The 14,022-nt window shown below is 46.3% G+C and overlaps 1 protein-coding gene across 4 annotated transcripts in view; it reads right to left on the bottom strand.

The window, feature by feature from the left end:
* Positions 1–14,022, bottom strand: part of PLXNA1 (plexin A1) — a 305,584-nt gene that overhangs the window by 80,834 nt on the left and 210,728 nt on the right. For all 4 annotated transcript variants that reach the window (XM_073644943.1, XM_073644947.1, XM_073644946.1 and 1 more), the window contains exon 10: positions 13,785–13,985. In XM_073644943.1, the coding sequence (XP_073501044.1) occupies positions 13,785–13,985 (201 nt within the window). The remainder of the gene's footprint in view (positions 1–13,784; positions 13,986–14,022) is intronic.

The following is a 14,022-nucleotide window of genomic DNA, read 5'->3' as shown; positions in this document are numbered from 1 at the left end:
AAAAACAACATGTAGCCGACCCTCGTCAAGAACAAATCAGATTGAAAATTCGATTAGGGCGTTGATCAAACTTTCTGAATCACTCAGAAGAGGAGAAATATGTAAGATCTATGAACTGTTTAAAGGTGTCCATAGACATTTGGCCATTGTGGAAGGATCTACCAATTTTGGAGAAACTAGTTGGCCATCTAAGATCTGTTAGGGTTGTCCTAATTCAGGGGAATGAAGGCGCGAGCTTGGTGCACACTCAATGGACTCATGCCTACGGTAAGAAATGTCTGGCTACAGCTTAATCCAATTTCCCTAGAGAAAACATATGTATGCTCAATGGAGCTGAGTGTGCATGTATACGGGAGGGGTCAGAAGGCAGCAAAAGGAGCGTCTGACCAAAAGCTATCGAAGGTAGAGCTCTTTACTTGGTGAATCCGTTCCATGACTGCATTCCCAATGAATAAATAATTTGCAGAAAAGACCAGAGGTTATCAGTTTCAAGTAAATGAATTCTACAGACGGTCCCTCTGTCAGTGGGGGATTGGGCACTTTTACCCTCCACTCCCCTTAGATAAACACATCATTAAATATTTTACAGAGCTCATGCTTAATAACTAAGTCTCCGGAGGATTGCGGCCCGGCCGACGTCTCCATACAGGAAATCCTTACATGACCACGACTACTTCGCTCGCATGATGGGTTTAATGTGCCGAACTCGGTACTCAATGTAAAAATCACTCAGAGGCATCCATTACCTGAATACACAATTCATCACCCGAACATCGGCATTAAGCAAAAGCGCAGTGCGCTATCTCAAAATAAAGCACTTAACCAGCGCGACACGATGTTACCGAGGAAATTGGGAAATATATTGATGGAAACACATTAAATGCATTGAAAGCATTTGGGGGGGAAGAGGGGGAAAGATTCATTAAAACCACAAAGTCAACATTTTAATCATTGATTTATATTGTGGATCCGCTGAAGTGTTTTGTCATCTGTAGATTTGCGCTTTACACGAACTGAGAAGACTCGATGGGGGGAAGAAAAACAGCAACTCCGCACAATTCCTAAATGGAGATTATGAACTTTTGCTATTATCCCAAGGTGAATTTATACTGGCTCCATCAAAAAAGCCAACTCCACCCCAAAATGCTAGTTAGGAAAGCCGCCTTAGGCCAATGAAAAGACTAAAAAGGCTCAAATTGTACCCTCTGCTTTGTTCAATGGTCTTTTTGAAGTAATTGCCTTATGGGTCCTCTTGGAGGTTCGGCCTGGCTATGAGGAGTCCATGAGATGCCAGGACATAGACTGTCCTCAGCCACCACCAGGGGGAGCCAACGATCTGCCTGTAGGTCGTCTAACACGTATGGACAATATTACACATGAAGGTGATTTATAATTTTTTCTTAGGGGGTTGCCCACCCTAGATATTTTCTTAAAACCATCTTGTATGCACCAAACTAAAACAAAATAAAGCACACTCGTGTTACCGATCACATACCCCCCCCCCCCCAACACTCAATTTCCACCGCAGCTTGGATCCCCATCCACTCTCTGCATTCTGTTTAGTCTGGACAGACATGAGAACGCTGCTGACAATTTTAAGCCGGAAATGTGACCAACATGTCACCGCTGCGGGTGTTGATTGGCTGCAGCGCTGGAACATCCATTCAGCCGGAGCAGAATGTATAGAGACCGGTGGGGAACCTGTGCCGCACTGGAAGAAGAGAGGCGAGGCAGGGGTGGTCACATTTTTGGCAAACAGGCATTTGTGACGACACAGCTTTTCTTCATAACCCCTTCATGACCGGAGCATTTTCCGTTTTCATGTTGGCTCCCCATAACTTTTTTATTTTTCTATCAATATAGCCATGTAAGGGCTTATTTTTTGCGGGACGAATGGTACTTTTGAAGGACATCACTGGTTTTACTATATTGTGTACTGGAAAACAGGAAAAAAATCCAAGTGCAGTGAAATTGCAAAAAAAAGTGCAATTCCACAGTTTTTTTTTTGCCACGTTCACTGAATGCTAGAACTGACCTGCCATTATTATTTTCCAGGTCATTACGGGTTCACAGACACCAAACATGTATAGGTTCTTTTTTATTTAAGTGGTGAAAATAAATCTAAAGTTTGCTAAAAGAAAAAAATGGTGCCATTTTCCGAGACCCGTAGCGTCTCCATTTTTTGGGATCTGGGGCCTGGTGAGGGCTTATGTTTTATGTGCCGAGGTGTGGTGTTTATTGATACCATTTTGGGGCAGATACGATGTTTTGATCGCCAGTTATTGCATTTTATTGCAATATTGCTGCGACCAAAAAAACGTAATTCTGCCGTTTAGAACTTTTTTCTCGTTACGCTATTTACCGATCGGATTAATTTTTTTTTTATATTGATAGATCGTGCGATTCTGAAAGCGGCGATACAAAATATGTGTTTTAACTAGTTAACAGCCACGGGTGGATCGCGATTCCACCTGCGGCAGTTGCGGGTACATGTCAGCTGTATAGATCAACCCGCGCTGAACAGGGGGCGATGACATGGTGCGTATGATTACGTACCACGTCATAAAGGGGTTAATTATGCCAGACAAATTCAGTAAGCCATGAGCTATATGCTTTTATCTTCATGTTGACTTTCGTATTCTTCTTTGGTTGATTAACACAGACTACTGTTTGGATAATCCTGAATGTTGACACTTGAGTTGAGATGTACTGCAACATAAGGTCTGCAAATCTTGCAAGATAGGGTCATGGAGCAATACGGTTTGATAATATGCTGATTACGTATTATACCAGCCCAGGGAGTTGTTGATTTGCTGAGAAATAGAGGACAAACTATGCAATTTGATTAAATGCTCAAACAATGAGTCATGAGCCCTTTCCATCTTGATCCCTGGCACTTGACCAGTGAATGATGGCTGAAAGGACAACTGATCTATAAAAAGGGGGTCTCTGCCTCTATTCGATGTCATTCTACAGCATGTCAGATTAGGGGACTTCGGCCCTAGCAGGAGGAATAATACAGAGCGGCTCCACTGACCATTGATGGACCCTCAAGAGACATCTTGAAGAATCAAGTTTGGGACAAGCAGGTCACCTAGCCCCAGACTTCACTGCTCTTGGCTACTTTCCTAAGCTTGTCGTTATCTTCTCTCTTTGGGGGCCCGCCAAAAGCGGGGTGCCACTGGTGGGGGGTAGTCGGCCCTAGAAGCCCCAAAATTGCAGCTACCCTACTCTCGGCGGGCCATCAGAAGAGTGAGGACTGTAATTTTCACCATCTTGGGTATTTCCTTGGATTGTTTCATCTGTTTATTGTCCGCTTTGTGGTTCAATAAAGTATTGCCACGCTGTTTCACCTTCACCCTGTGTTGTCTGAGCAGTGTTACGCCCACGGAAGACCCCGAGTCTTCATAGCATCGTTCCCAATTCCTATATAAGCACACAACACAGCTGGCGATCGTTTTACCCCAAATCATCATATGTTAGGGGAGAGTCACAAGACCCCTACACACTAGATGTTCATCCGCCTAGAATTAAAGGGTCATTCTTGACCAACCCCTAAAATCCAGCATTGGCCCCAGCTCGATGATAATAGCTTATGACTTGTAATGTGTGCGCTCTATGGGACAACCATCCTCGACCTGATATCTGGCCTTAAGAGAGATTTACTCCTTTTATTATTGCAGATCTCTCCATTTTTGGCTCTTCAGAAAATAAAAGTAAAATAAAAAAAAAAAATAAAAATAAAAGCAGTCGTCTACGGAGAACAAATTTGTTTACTGCCAACACGACGTGAAGAACATAAACCGTTCGATTAATAAGGATTTAGCAGCTTGATGGTTGCAATAAATTCATTTTTTTGGCAAGGAATAAAATAAAATGTGGAGTTTTGTGGAGGGCGCCGGGTAATATTCTTCTTAGTGGTAGATCTGAATAATAGGAAAAATATATATAAAGCAAAAAAAAAAGCTAACATGTAGAAATTAAAGACATTATTGTGATTTAGGGGCTTTATGTCATGTTTACTACAGACGCCTCCGGAATTAATTTTCGGATTTATTTTCTGTGGGGGTTATAAAAGGAAAAGGAAAAAAAAAAAAAAGCAGAGAGAGGTGCCATTGAGAATTTATGGTTCATACCAACGGCAAAATGCATTAACCAAAAATTGAGAATGGAAGACACCAGCTGAGATGGGGGGAAAGCGCACCTGCCGTGACTGTTTCTCTTCATGACTGACTGCCACTCTTAAGAAAGCCAAGATAAAAGAATAGCGGACACCGAAAAAAAAAGGATGCATAAATAAATAAAAATAACAACAAATACACATAATAAACATTACAATTGTAAAAATAAATATATAATAAAATATGAATAAAATGATATAAAAATGTATTATAATAAAAATATATACTAATATACCGTAGATATTATAAATAAAAATCTAAATAATAATTATAATAAATATAGATAATAAAATATAAATGATTGTAATAATCATAATAGCAATATAAAAAATACTACTACTAATTATTATTATTTATTATGTAATTTATGGGGCAAAAAAAAAAATGAATCCCTACAGTTGACAAAACAAAGTACATTATTAAAAAAAATATTGCATTTTGCAGAATGATAATTTTACCGCCATACTATGCATATATGAAGCTGCTATGGACATTGGTAGCAGTAGAAAGACCTGGAATCACCTGCTACCTCAAACCCCTATAGGGCAAAATCAGATCAGCCACTTTGTCCTATATGAAACAGGACTCGCCTTGACAAATTTCAGTAGAAATAAAAAGGTCAATATCTCATACTATTATAGGACTTGTGTAAATTAGAACGCACCAAGCATTGTTACTGCGATTCCTACAATAATCAATGTCATTTATTTGCACCTTGCACTAATAATGCAGAATTCTCCTCCACCCTGGCTGCAGACGCCGCCGCCGTACATGCAGCTGTGTCCTATTTCTTTCCTGCAGCTGATGACCTCAGCTCCTTGCGAGCTCCACGGGGCTGGCGGGAACGTACAGGGCGTCTCTGTGGAACCCGGCTGCAATTCATCATCATTTTATCTGCACAAATTTAATTGGATCCTATCAAATTCTCCTGATTCTCCCTCCTCACTTGAAAACGCAGCTACGAGCAAGATAAATGTGACGGCCGCATCGAGAGGGAGAAAGAAAGAGAAAGGCAGAGTGGGGGGAATAACAAGGTCTACACAAGAATTTTTTGGGGTTTTTTTTTTTTTGCATCTGAAAACTAGAAAAGGGAAATAATAAAAAAAAAAAAGAAACATTACAGCAAAATCAGCGCTAGAAGGATAAAATCAACTCCATGGATAAAGAGCAAATTTCTATTAGTCTTCGATCCTTGAGAGCAAAGGAGATGAATACACTTGTATATATAAAATACATATCGCACGTACCTACAGACATACCATGCATACAAATACCCAGAGAGCTCACAAAGTGTTCCCAGGTATGTACTTGTACATAGGAGCAGTATTATAGTAGTTATATTCTTGTACATAGGGGCAGTATTATAGTAGTTATATTCTTGTACATAGGAGCAGTATTATAGTAGTTATATTCTTGTACATAGGAGCAGTATTATAGTAGTTATATTCTTGTACATAAGGTGCAGTATTATAGTAGTTATATTCTTGTACATAGGGGCAGTATTATAGTAGTTATATTCTTGTACATAGGGGGCAGTATTATAGTAGTTATGTACTTGCACATAGGGGGCAGTATTATAGTAGTTATATTCTTGTACATAGGGGCAGTATTATAGTAGTTATATTCTTGCACATAGGGGGCAGTATTATAGTAGTTATATTCTTGTACAGAGGGGCAGTATTATAGTAGTTATATTCTTGTACATAGAGGGCAGTATTATAGTAGTTATATTCTTGTACATAGGGGCAGTATTATAGTAGTTATATTCTTGTACATAGGGGGCAGTATTATAGTAGTTATATTCTTGTACATAGGGGGCAGTATTATAGTAGTTATGTACTTGCACATAGGGGGCAGTATTATAGTAGTTATATTCTTGTACATAGGGGCAGTATTATAGTAGTTATATTCTTGTACATAGGGGACATTATTATAGTAATTATATTCTTGCACATAGGGGGCAGTATTATAGTATATTCTTGAATATAGGGATATTATCTATATATATAATCGTCTTATTCTGTCCGTCTGTCCGTCCGTCCGTCCAGGAAATCCCGCGTCGCTCATTGGTCCGGCAGCGGCCAATCAGCGCCGCGGGATTTCTGAAAAAAGATGGCGGCCGTTAGCGGCTCATCTGCGGGACGGAGCTCAGCAGCGATGCAGCCGGGAGATGAGCGCCACGAGGCGCTTATCTCCCGGCCGATACCAGCAGAAGGACCTCGACCTCCGGACCCATCTGCGGGACGGAGATGCAGCCGGGAGATGACCGGCGCGAGGCGCTCATCTCCCGGCCGGTAGCAGCGAAAGGACCGCCGGCGTCGCTGACCTCCATGTGGAAGAGAGGACCGGGGAGCGCCGCTGCGGGTCGGGATACTTCTGCTGCGAGCGCCCGCTCATGTCCTGGGTTCTCGCAGCGGAAGTACCCGCACAGGCAGCGCCGCTCCCCGGTGCTCACCAAGACGATTCGATGATTGGTCGCGGTCTTCGGACCCGACCAATCACTGATCTTAGCGCAAAAGTTAAACACCGCTGTGCTGATTGGTCGTGGACGCTGCCCGCGACCAATCACCGATTTGGGCGCCACATTTAAATATCGGCCGCGACCAATCAGCACAACGGTGTTTAAATGTGGAGCCAAGATTGGTGATTGGTCGCGGCCGATATTTAAATTTGGCGCCCAAATCGGTGATTGGTCGCGGGCAGGGTCCGCGACCAATCAGCACAGTAGTGTTTAACTTTGGCAGCAAGATCAGTGATTGGTCACGGGCCAAGACGGCGACCAATCACCGATTTGTGCGGCACATTTAAATAGCGGCCGCGACCAATTGGATGTCAGCGCCGCTCCCCGGTCCTCCCTTCACACCCTAGCCGCATGGATGTCAGCGGCGCTGCCTGTGCGGATAGTTCCGCTGCGAGAACCCGGGACATGAGCTGGCGCTCGCAGCAGAAGTATCCTGACCCGCAGCGCCGCTCCCCGGTCCTCCCTTCACACCCTAGCCGCTGATGTCCCCCACAGTATCCGCATGGTGTTACAAACGTCCGGACATTTGTGTTAAAAATCGCTGATTGGTCGCTGCCGCTGCCCGCGACCAATCACCTATTTGGGCGCCAAATTTAAATATCGGCCGCGACCAATCACCGATCTTGGCTCCACATTTAAACACTGCTGTACTGATTGGTCGCCGACGCTATTTAAATGTGGCGCCAAAATCGGTGATTGGTCGCGCCCAGCTTCGGCGACCAATCAGCACAGCGGTGTTTAAATGTGGAGCCAAGATCGGTGATTGGTCGCGGCCGATATTTAAATTTGGCGCCCAAATCGGTGATTGGTCGCGGGCAGAGCCAGCGACCAATCAGCGATTTTTAACACAAATGTCCGGACCTTTGTAACACCATGCGGATACTGTGGGGGACATCAGCGGCTAGGGTGTGAAGGGAGGACCGGGGAGCGGTGCTGCGGGTCGGGATACTTCTGCTGCAAGCAGTCGCTCATGTCCCGGCTTCTCGCAGAGGAAGTAGCGGTACAGGCAGCGGCGCTCCCCGGTCCTCACTAATACGATTCCGCTCCCCGCTCCTCACCAATACGATTCGCTGATTGGTCGCGTGCGGAGAGGACGACCAATCAGTGATCTTGGCGCTAAAGTTAAACACCGCTCTGCTGATTGGTCGCGGCCGCTGCCCGCGACCAATCACTGATTTGGGCGCCACATTTAAATAGCGGCCGCAACCAATCACCAATTTTGACGCCACATTTAAACACCGCTGTGCTAATTGGTCGCGGACGCCAGACGCGTCCAATCTGCGAGATTGGCGCCAAATTTAAACAACGCTCTGCTGATTGGTCGCAGTGGCCGGCCGCGACCAATGAGCGAGATGGGCGGCAAATTTAAACGCCGCTCTGCTGATTAATCGCGGCCGGCCACCGCGACCAATTAGCGAGATGGGCGACAAATTTAAACGCCGCTCTGCTGATTAATCGCGGCCGGCCACCGCGACCAATCAGCGAGATGTCCGGCAAATTTAAATGCAGCTCTGCTGATTGGTTGCGGTGGCCGACCGCGACCAATCAGCGAGATGGCCGGCAAATTTAAACGCCACTCTGCTGATTGGTCGCGGTGGCCGGCCGACCGCGACCAATCAGCGAGATTGGCGCCAAATGTAAACACCGCTGTGCTGATTGGTCGTGGCCGCCAGCGACCGCTACAAATCAGCGATTTTGGCGCCAAATTTAAACACCGCTCTGCTCATTGGTCCCGGCCGCCGGCCGGCCGAGACCAATCAGCGAGATTGCCGCCAAATTTAAACAACGCTCTGCTGATTGGTCGATTTTATCGCCAAATTTAAACAAGCTCTCCGGTCCTCACTAACACAGTTCGCTGATTGGTCGCGGCCGCCACCCGTGACCAATCACCGATATTGCCGCCAAATTTAAACACCGTTTTGCTGATTGCGCCCGGTCGGCCGCATACATATTCTAGAATACCCGATGCATTACAATCGGGCCACCATCTAGTAGTAGTTATATTCTTGGACGTAAGGGGTAGCATTATAGTATTTATATACTTGTACATAGTGAGCAGTGTAATAGGTTTAATATAAAGTCATTTCTAGTTGTGTAAGAGTTAAGGATAGGCTTAGAGAATTGCTCATTGTACATCAATAGCTGTATTCGGTCAGGATCAGATTGTTGGACACACAAAGCCAAGGGCCAACATAGAAAACAAAAAACACAATGCACATGCTGGGAGGTAAGTTGTGCAGAGCAGCCGGAGCGTGCACTCAGAGGAGGGAAGGCGGCTGGCGGGCAGCTTGGAACAGCATCCATCCCCAGAGACACCTTGTCCATCAATACATTAGATCTGTATTTTCTTGGCTGAAGAGCTTTGCAAACACAATTAATCTACTGAGGTTTGGTGAAGTGAACTTCTTTCATGGATTTCACGCTCTCATTGACCCGCCTTCTGCGCTCTCCAAGGCTCTGCATGGAAACTCCCAGGGACATCACGAGACCTCCTACCCCCGAGTACAGGCTCCTCCAAGAAGCAAACTGACCACCTTCCATCTCTAAAGCCCCCGTCTCACATAGCGAGATCGCTGCTGTGTCACGGTTTTGGTGACGCAACATCGACCTCACCAGCGATGTCGCTATGTGTGACACTTTGCAGCGATCAGGCCCCTGCTGTGAGGTCGCTGATCACTGCAAAGTGTCCTGGACCAATTTTTGGTCGTTGTCCTCCCGCTGGTGAGCACACATCGCTGTGTGTGACCAGCGGGAGCAGCGATCACGCTGGTAACCATGGTAAATATCAGGTTACTAGGGGCACACGCGCACCTAGTAACCCGTTGTTTATCATGGTTACGAGCCTGCTAAAGTGAACGGTAACCTCCCGCTCACTGTAGCAGAGTGGTAACCATGATAAACAACGGGTTACTAGGAGCGCGTGTGCCCCTAGTAACCTGATGTTTACCATAGTTACCAGCCTGCTCCTGCTTCAGCAGGCTAGTAACCAGGAGCAGGACATCGTGGAAAGATTCTTTCCACAATGTCGCTGCTCCCCTGATTGTTGGTGAGCCTGCCTGTTTGACAGCTCACCAGCGACCACATAGCGACGCAGCAACGATCCCTGACAGGTCGTATCGTTGTCGGGTTCGTTGCAGCGTCGCTAAGTGTGACGGGGCCTTTATTCTCCCCTTAATACGCACAGACTTGGCAAATGCTGGAGAGAAGTGAAGAAACAAAGGAGGATCCCGGCCACCAGGCAAAAGCTGCTTAATATGTACAAAGAGAACAAGCAAATCTCTGTGTTAAGTGCTCTGCAACCTCCATTACGTAACCAAGGGCCCATAAACTACAATGGACTAACACACAAACCCACATCATCTCTGGATGCCTGACACTCAAATCATTCTGGCTAATTGCAAAACACTGAGGAGCAAGTGGCACTGGTACGTGTATATTCTTTCAGTGTTACTACACCCAGGTTATACTCCAGAGCTGCATTCAGAATTCTGCCATTACCATTGGCAAGTCCGTAATCTTGTCGTCAGACTCCCAACATGCACCACTGACAGCTTAGCTTAGTTTCTACAATGCAGGGAGAGCGCGCTTCAACATCAGATTAAAAGTACAATGCCTGATATAAGGAACAGACGTTACATAATGAACATTACCAGTTTAAGCCACGGGCAGACACTGAACAAGCAGGAAAGCATTGGAGATTTCAGCTCTGAGGTATAATACTGGATGTAACTCAGCATCAGTGCAGGATCAGTAATGTATGTACACAGTGACTGCACCAGCAGAATAGTGAGTGCAGCTCTGGAGTATAATACAGGATGTAACTCAGGATCAGTAATGTAATTTATATACACAGTGACTGCACCAGCAGAATAGTGAATGCAGCTCTGGAGTATAATACATTACATTACTGATCCTGAGTTACATCCTGTATTATACTCCAGAGCTGCATTCACTATTCTGCTGGTGCAGTCACTGTGTATATACATTACATTACTGATCCTGAGTTACATCCTGTATTATACTCCAGAGCTGCACACACTATTCTGCTGGTGCAGTCACTGTGTACATACATTACATTACTGATCCTGAGTTACATCCTGTATGTACACAGTGACTGCACCAGCAGAATAGTGAGTACAGCTCCTCTGGAGTATAATACAGGATGTAACTCAGGATCAGTAATGTAATGTATGTACACAGTGACTGCACCAGCAGAATAGTGAGTGCAGCTCTGGAGTATAATAGAGGAGGTAACTCAGGATCAGTAATGTAATGTATGTCGACAGTGACTGCACCAGCAGAATAATGAGTGCAGCTCTGAAGTATAATACAGGATGTAACTCAGGATCAGTAATGTAATGTATGTACACAGTGCCTGCACCAGCAGAATAGTGAGTGCAGCTCTGGAGTATAATACAGGATGTAACTCAGGGTCAGTACAGGATCAGTAATGTAATGTATGTACACAGTGACTGTAGCAGCAGAATAGTGAGTGCAGCTCTGGGGTATAATACAGGATGTAACTCAGGATCAGTAATGTAATGTATATACACAGTGATGCCACCAGCAGAATAGTGAGTGCAGCTCTGGGGTATAATACAGGATGTAACGCAGGATCAGTACAGGGTAATTACTGTAATGTGTTATGTTAGATGTGTGTTCTGTTTGGCACACTACAGATCCCTATAAGCTGTAAAGATATGTACGGACCACCGGGACCAGTCATCCTGTAAAATATTGCACTGAGCAGCATATAACAAGCGACTTAACAAACGCAATTATTGACCTTCAAAACAGCACAGCAGAACACAGACATCCACCAAATCCCCCATGACGGCTCCAGCTCACATCCAATATGCAACAAAACTGTGCAAAACCAGCATTCAGGTCCATGTACTGCACAGACCGGAGACGCAGGACGGCACAGATGGACGGACGCGCCACATTCTGTCCAGTTACACAAGTTTGGCTGGACCACAGAGAACTGCAGCTCCCAGAGATCAGCTCCACGGTTTGGGTACATTCCCGTATTTTACATTTTGCTCTTTCCTGCTTTGCATTCATTTGCTGCAGTTTTGTAATCATAAAATCCCGTCTGCACCTCTGGGAAATAAACACTATGTAAATAGGTTTATTAGGAGGAAAATAACGCTGAAACGGGCCCGTCATGTGCAGAAGGACTGGAAGCCACACACAGCATATGGTAGACAGATATTACTGAGCTACATATGAGAGCGAGGATAGAGAGAGAGGGGGAACAGAGAGAGGGGCTAGAGAGAGAGAGGGAGAGAGAGAGGGGGGGCTAGAGAGGGAGAGAGAGAGGGGGGGCTAGAGAGGGAGAGAGAGAGGGGGGGCTAGAGAGGGAGAGAGAGAGGGGGGGCTAGAGAGGGAGAGAGAGAGGGGGGGCTAGAGAGGGAGAGAGAGAGGGGGGGCTAGAGAGGGAGAGAGAGAGGGGGGGCTAGAGAGGGAGAGAGAGAGGGGGGGCTAGAGAGGGAGAGAGAGAGGGGGGGCTAGAGAGGGAGAGAGAGAGGGGGGAGACAGAGAGGGAGAGAGAGAGGGGGGAGACAGAGAGAGAGGGGGGAGACAGAGAGAGAGGGGGGAGACAGAGAGAGAGGGGGGAGACAGAGAGAGAGGGGGGAGACAGAGAGAGAGGGGGGAGACAGAGAGAGAGGGGGGAGACAGAGAGAGAGGGGGGAGACAGAGAGAGAGGGGGGAGACAGAGAGAGAGGGGGGAGACAGAGAGAGAGGGGGGAGACAGAGAGAGAGGGGGGAGACAGAGAGAGAGGGGGGAGACAGAGAGAGAGGGGGGAGACAGAGAGAGAGGGGGGAGACAGAGAGAGAGGGGGGAGACAGAGAGAGAGGGGGGAGACAGAGAGAGAGGGGGGAGACAGAGAGAGAGGGGGGAGACAGAGAGAGAGGGGGGAGACAGAGAGAGAGGGGGGAGACAGAGAGAGGGGGGAGACAGAGAAAGGGGGATAGAGAAAGAGATAGAGATAAAGAGAGAGAAACAGAAAGAGATGAAGAGAGAGAGATAGAGAAAGAGAGATATAGATAGAGACCCTTCTGCTCTCTATATAATCCCATAGACTGGGCCGGCGTTCAGAGAAATATCTGCAGTTATTGATTACGGGCCTCAGCGCTGTCATCTCTTAATGAATCGCCAGCTGCTCACTGGTCGCTGCTCGTCATTACTGGTGAGGGCGGTGATAAACTCCCAGACACATTTACACCCTTAAAGCAATGAGTCATTGAAAAGTGCTTGTGAAATCAGTGACTTGTGTCTGATGGCTCCAATGAAGGAAAAAAAGGAGATATAACCAGATCACTGACAGCGAAGCACTGAGATTACGGATCACCTTATTTTTCGGCAGGATCTATGACAGAAGCTCCTATTGCAGGTGTGAAATTGCTTAAATAGGTGTTTCAGAAGAAATGCCACAAAAGTCCCATCGATTCGGTTCCCCCTTATGTGCGGATCATACACACCACATACAAAGCTTAGCGAGCAGCACTCACCTGATCGATTGGCCGTAGCTCCAATGGTCACCGCTAATCAATGTATACTTATTGCATCGTAGGCGTGCAGTACATCTACAAGACCGCTGCAGCCAATCACTGGCCTTATTGTTCTACGTTCAACACTGAGGCCAGGGTCAGCTGCAGCTGTCATGCGAGCGATGCAGCCAAGTCACCAAACACCAGCGGTGACCACTGGAGCGGCGGATTTACCAGGTGAGTGTTGGTTATTTACATATTTTGATCCATTTCCTTCTTGGCAAATTATGGGACACCCCTTTAATGGCCATCTGATGGGAAGAGCACTAGATAGACATAAATATATATTAAAAAAACACTCAAGAAGTTTAAGTTGAAGCTTTAATACCTAAATGTAAAAACATGAATAAGGTGCTACTGAGTCGTCTTAGGTGTCCCCATGGAGCAGTAGAGGCTGGGAGCGCATGCTACCTCTGCACCCCCTGAATCTGCGCTCCCAGCGGAGCCACAAACGCTCACATGCATGCACACAGTAAGACGCTCGGCTGGGTACTAAGGATAATGCACTTTGCAGAGCTGCCACTTACCGAGGTGTTCTGGCACTGAATGCTGGTGCTGTTGAAGCGCAGAGCCGTCACTCGCGTCACACTGCCCGGGATGTGAAAGATGCACTCGTAATTGCGCTGCCCGGACTGCGGCTGGGGAAGGTTCTTGGCGGTCAGTGTGATCGGCTTCACCACTCCGACCGGGATGTAGATCTGAGTAGAAGGAAGAATCTGCGGGCAGTCCTGTAGAAGACATAGTCAATAGGTCAGGCTCTGAGCA

This window comes from Phyllobates terribilis, unplaced genomic scaffold (assembly GCF_046119375.1).
Source record: "Phyllobates terribilis strain yellow unplaced genomic scaffold, ASM4611937v1 Scaffold_8__6_contigs__length_399053987, whole genome shotgun sequence".
NCBI lineage: Eukaryota > Metazoa > Chordata > Amphibia > Anura > Dendrobatidae > Phyllobates > Phyllobates terribilis.
This window is presented reverse-complemented; position numbering and strand designations above follow the sequence as displayed.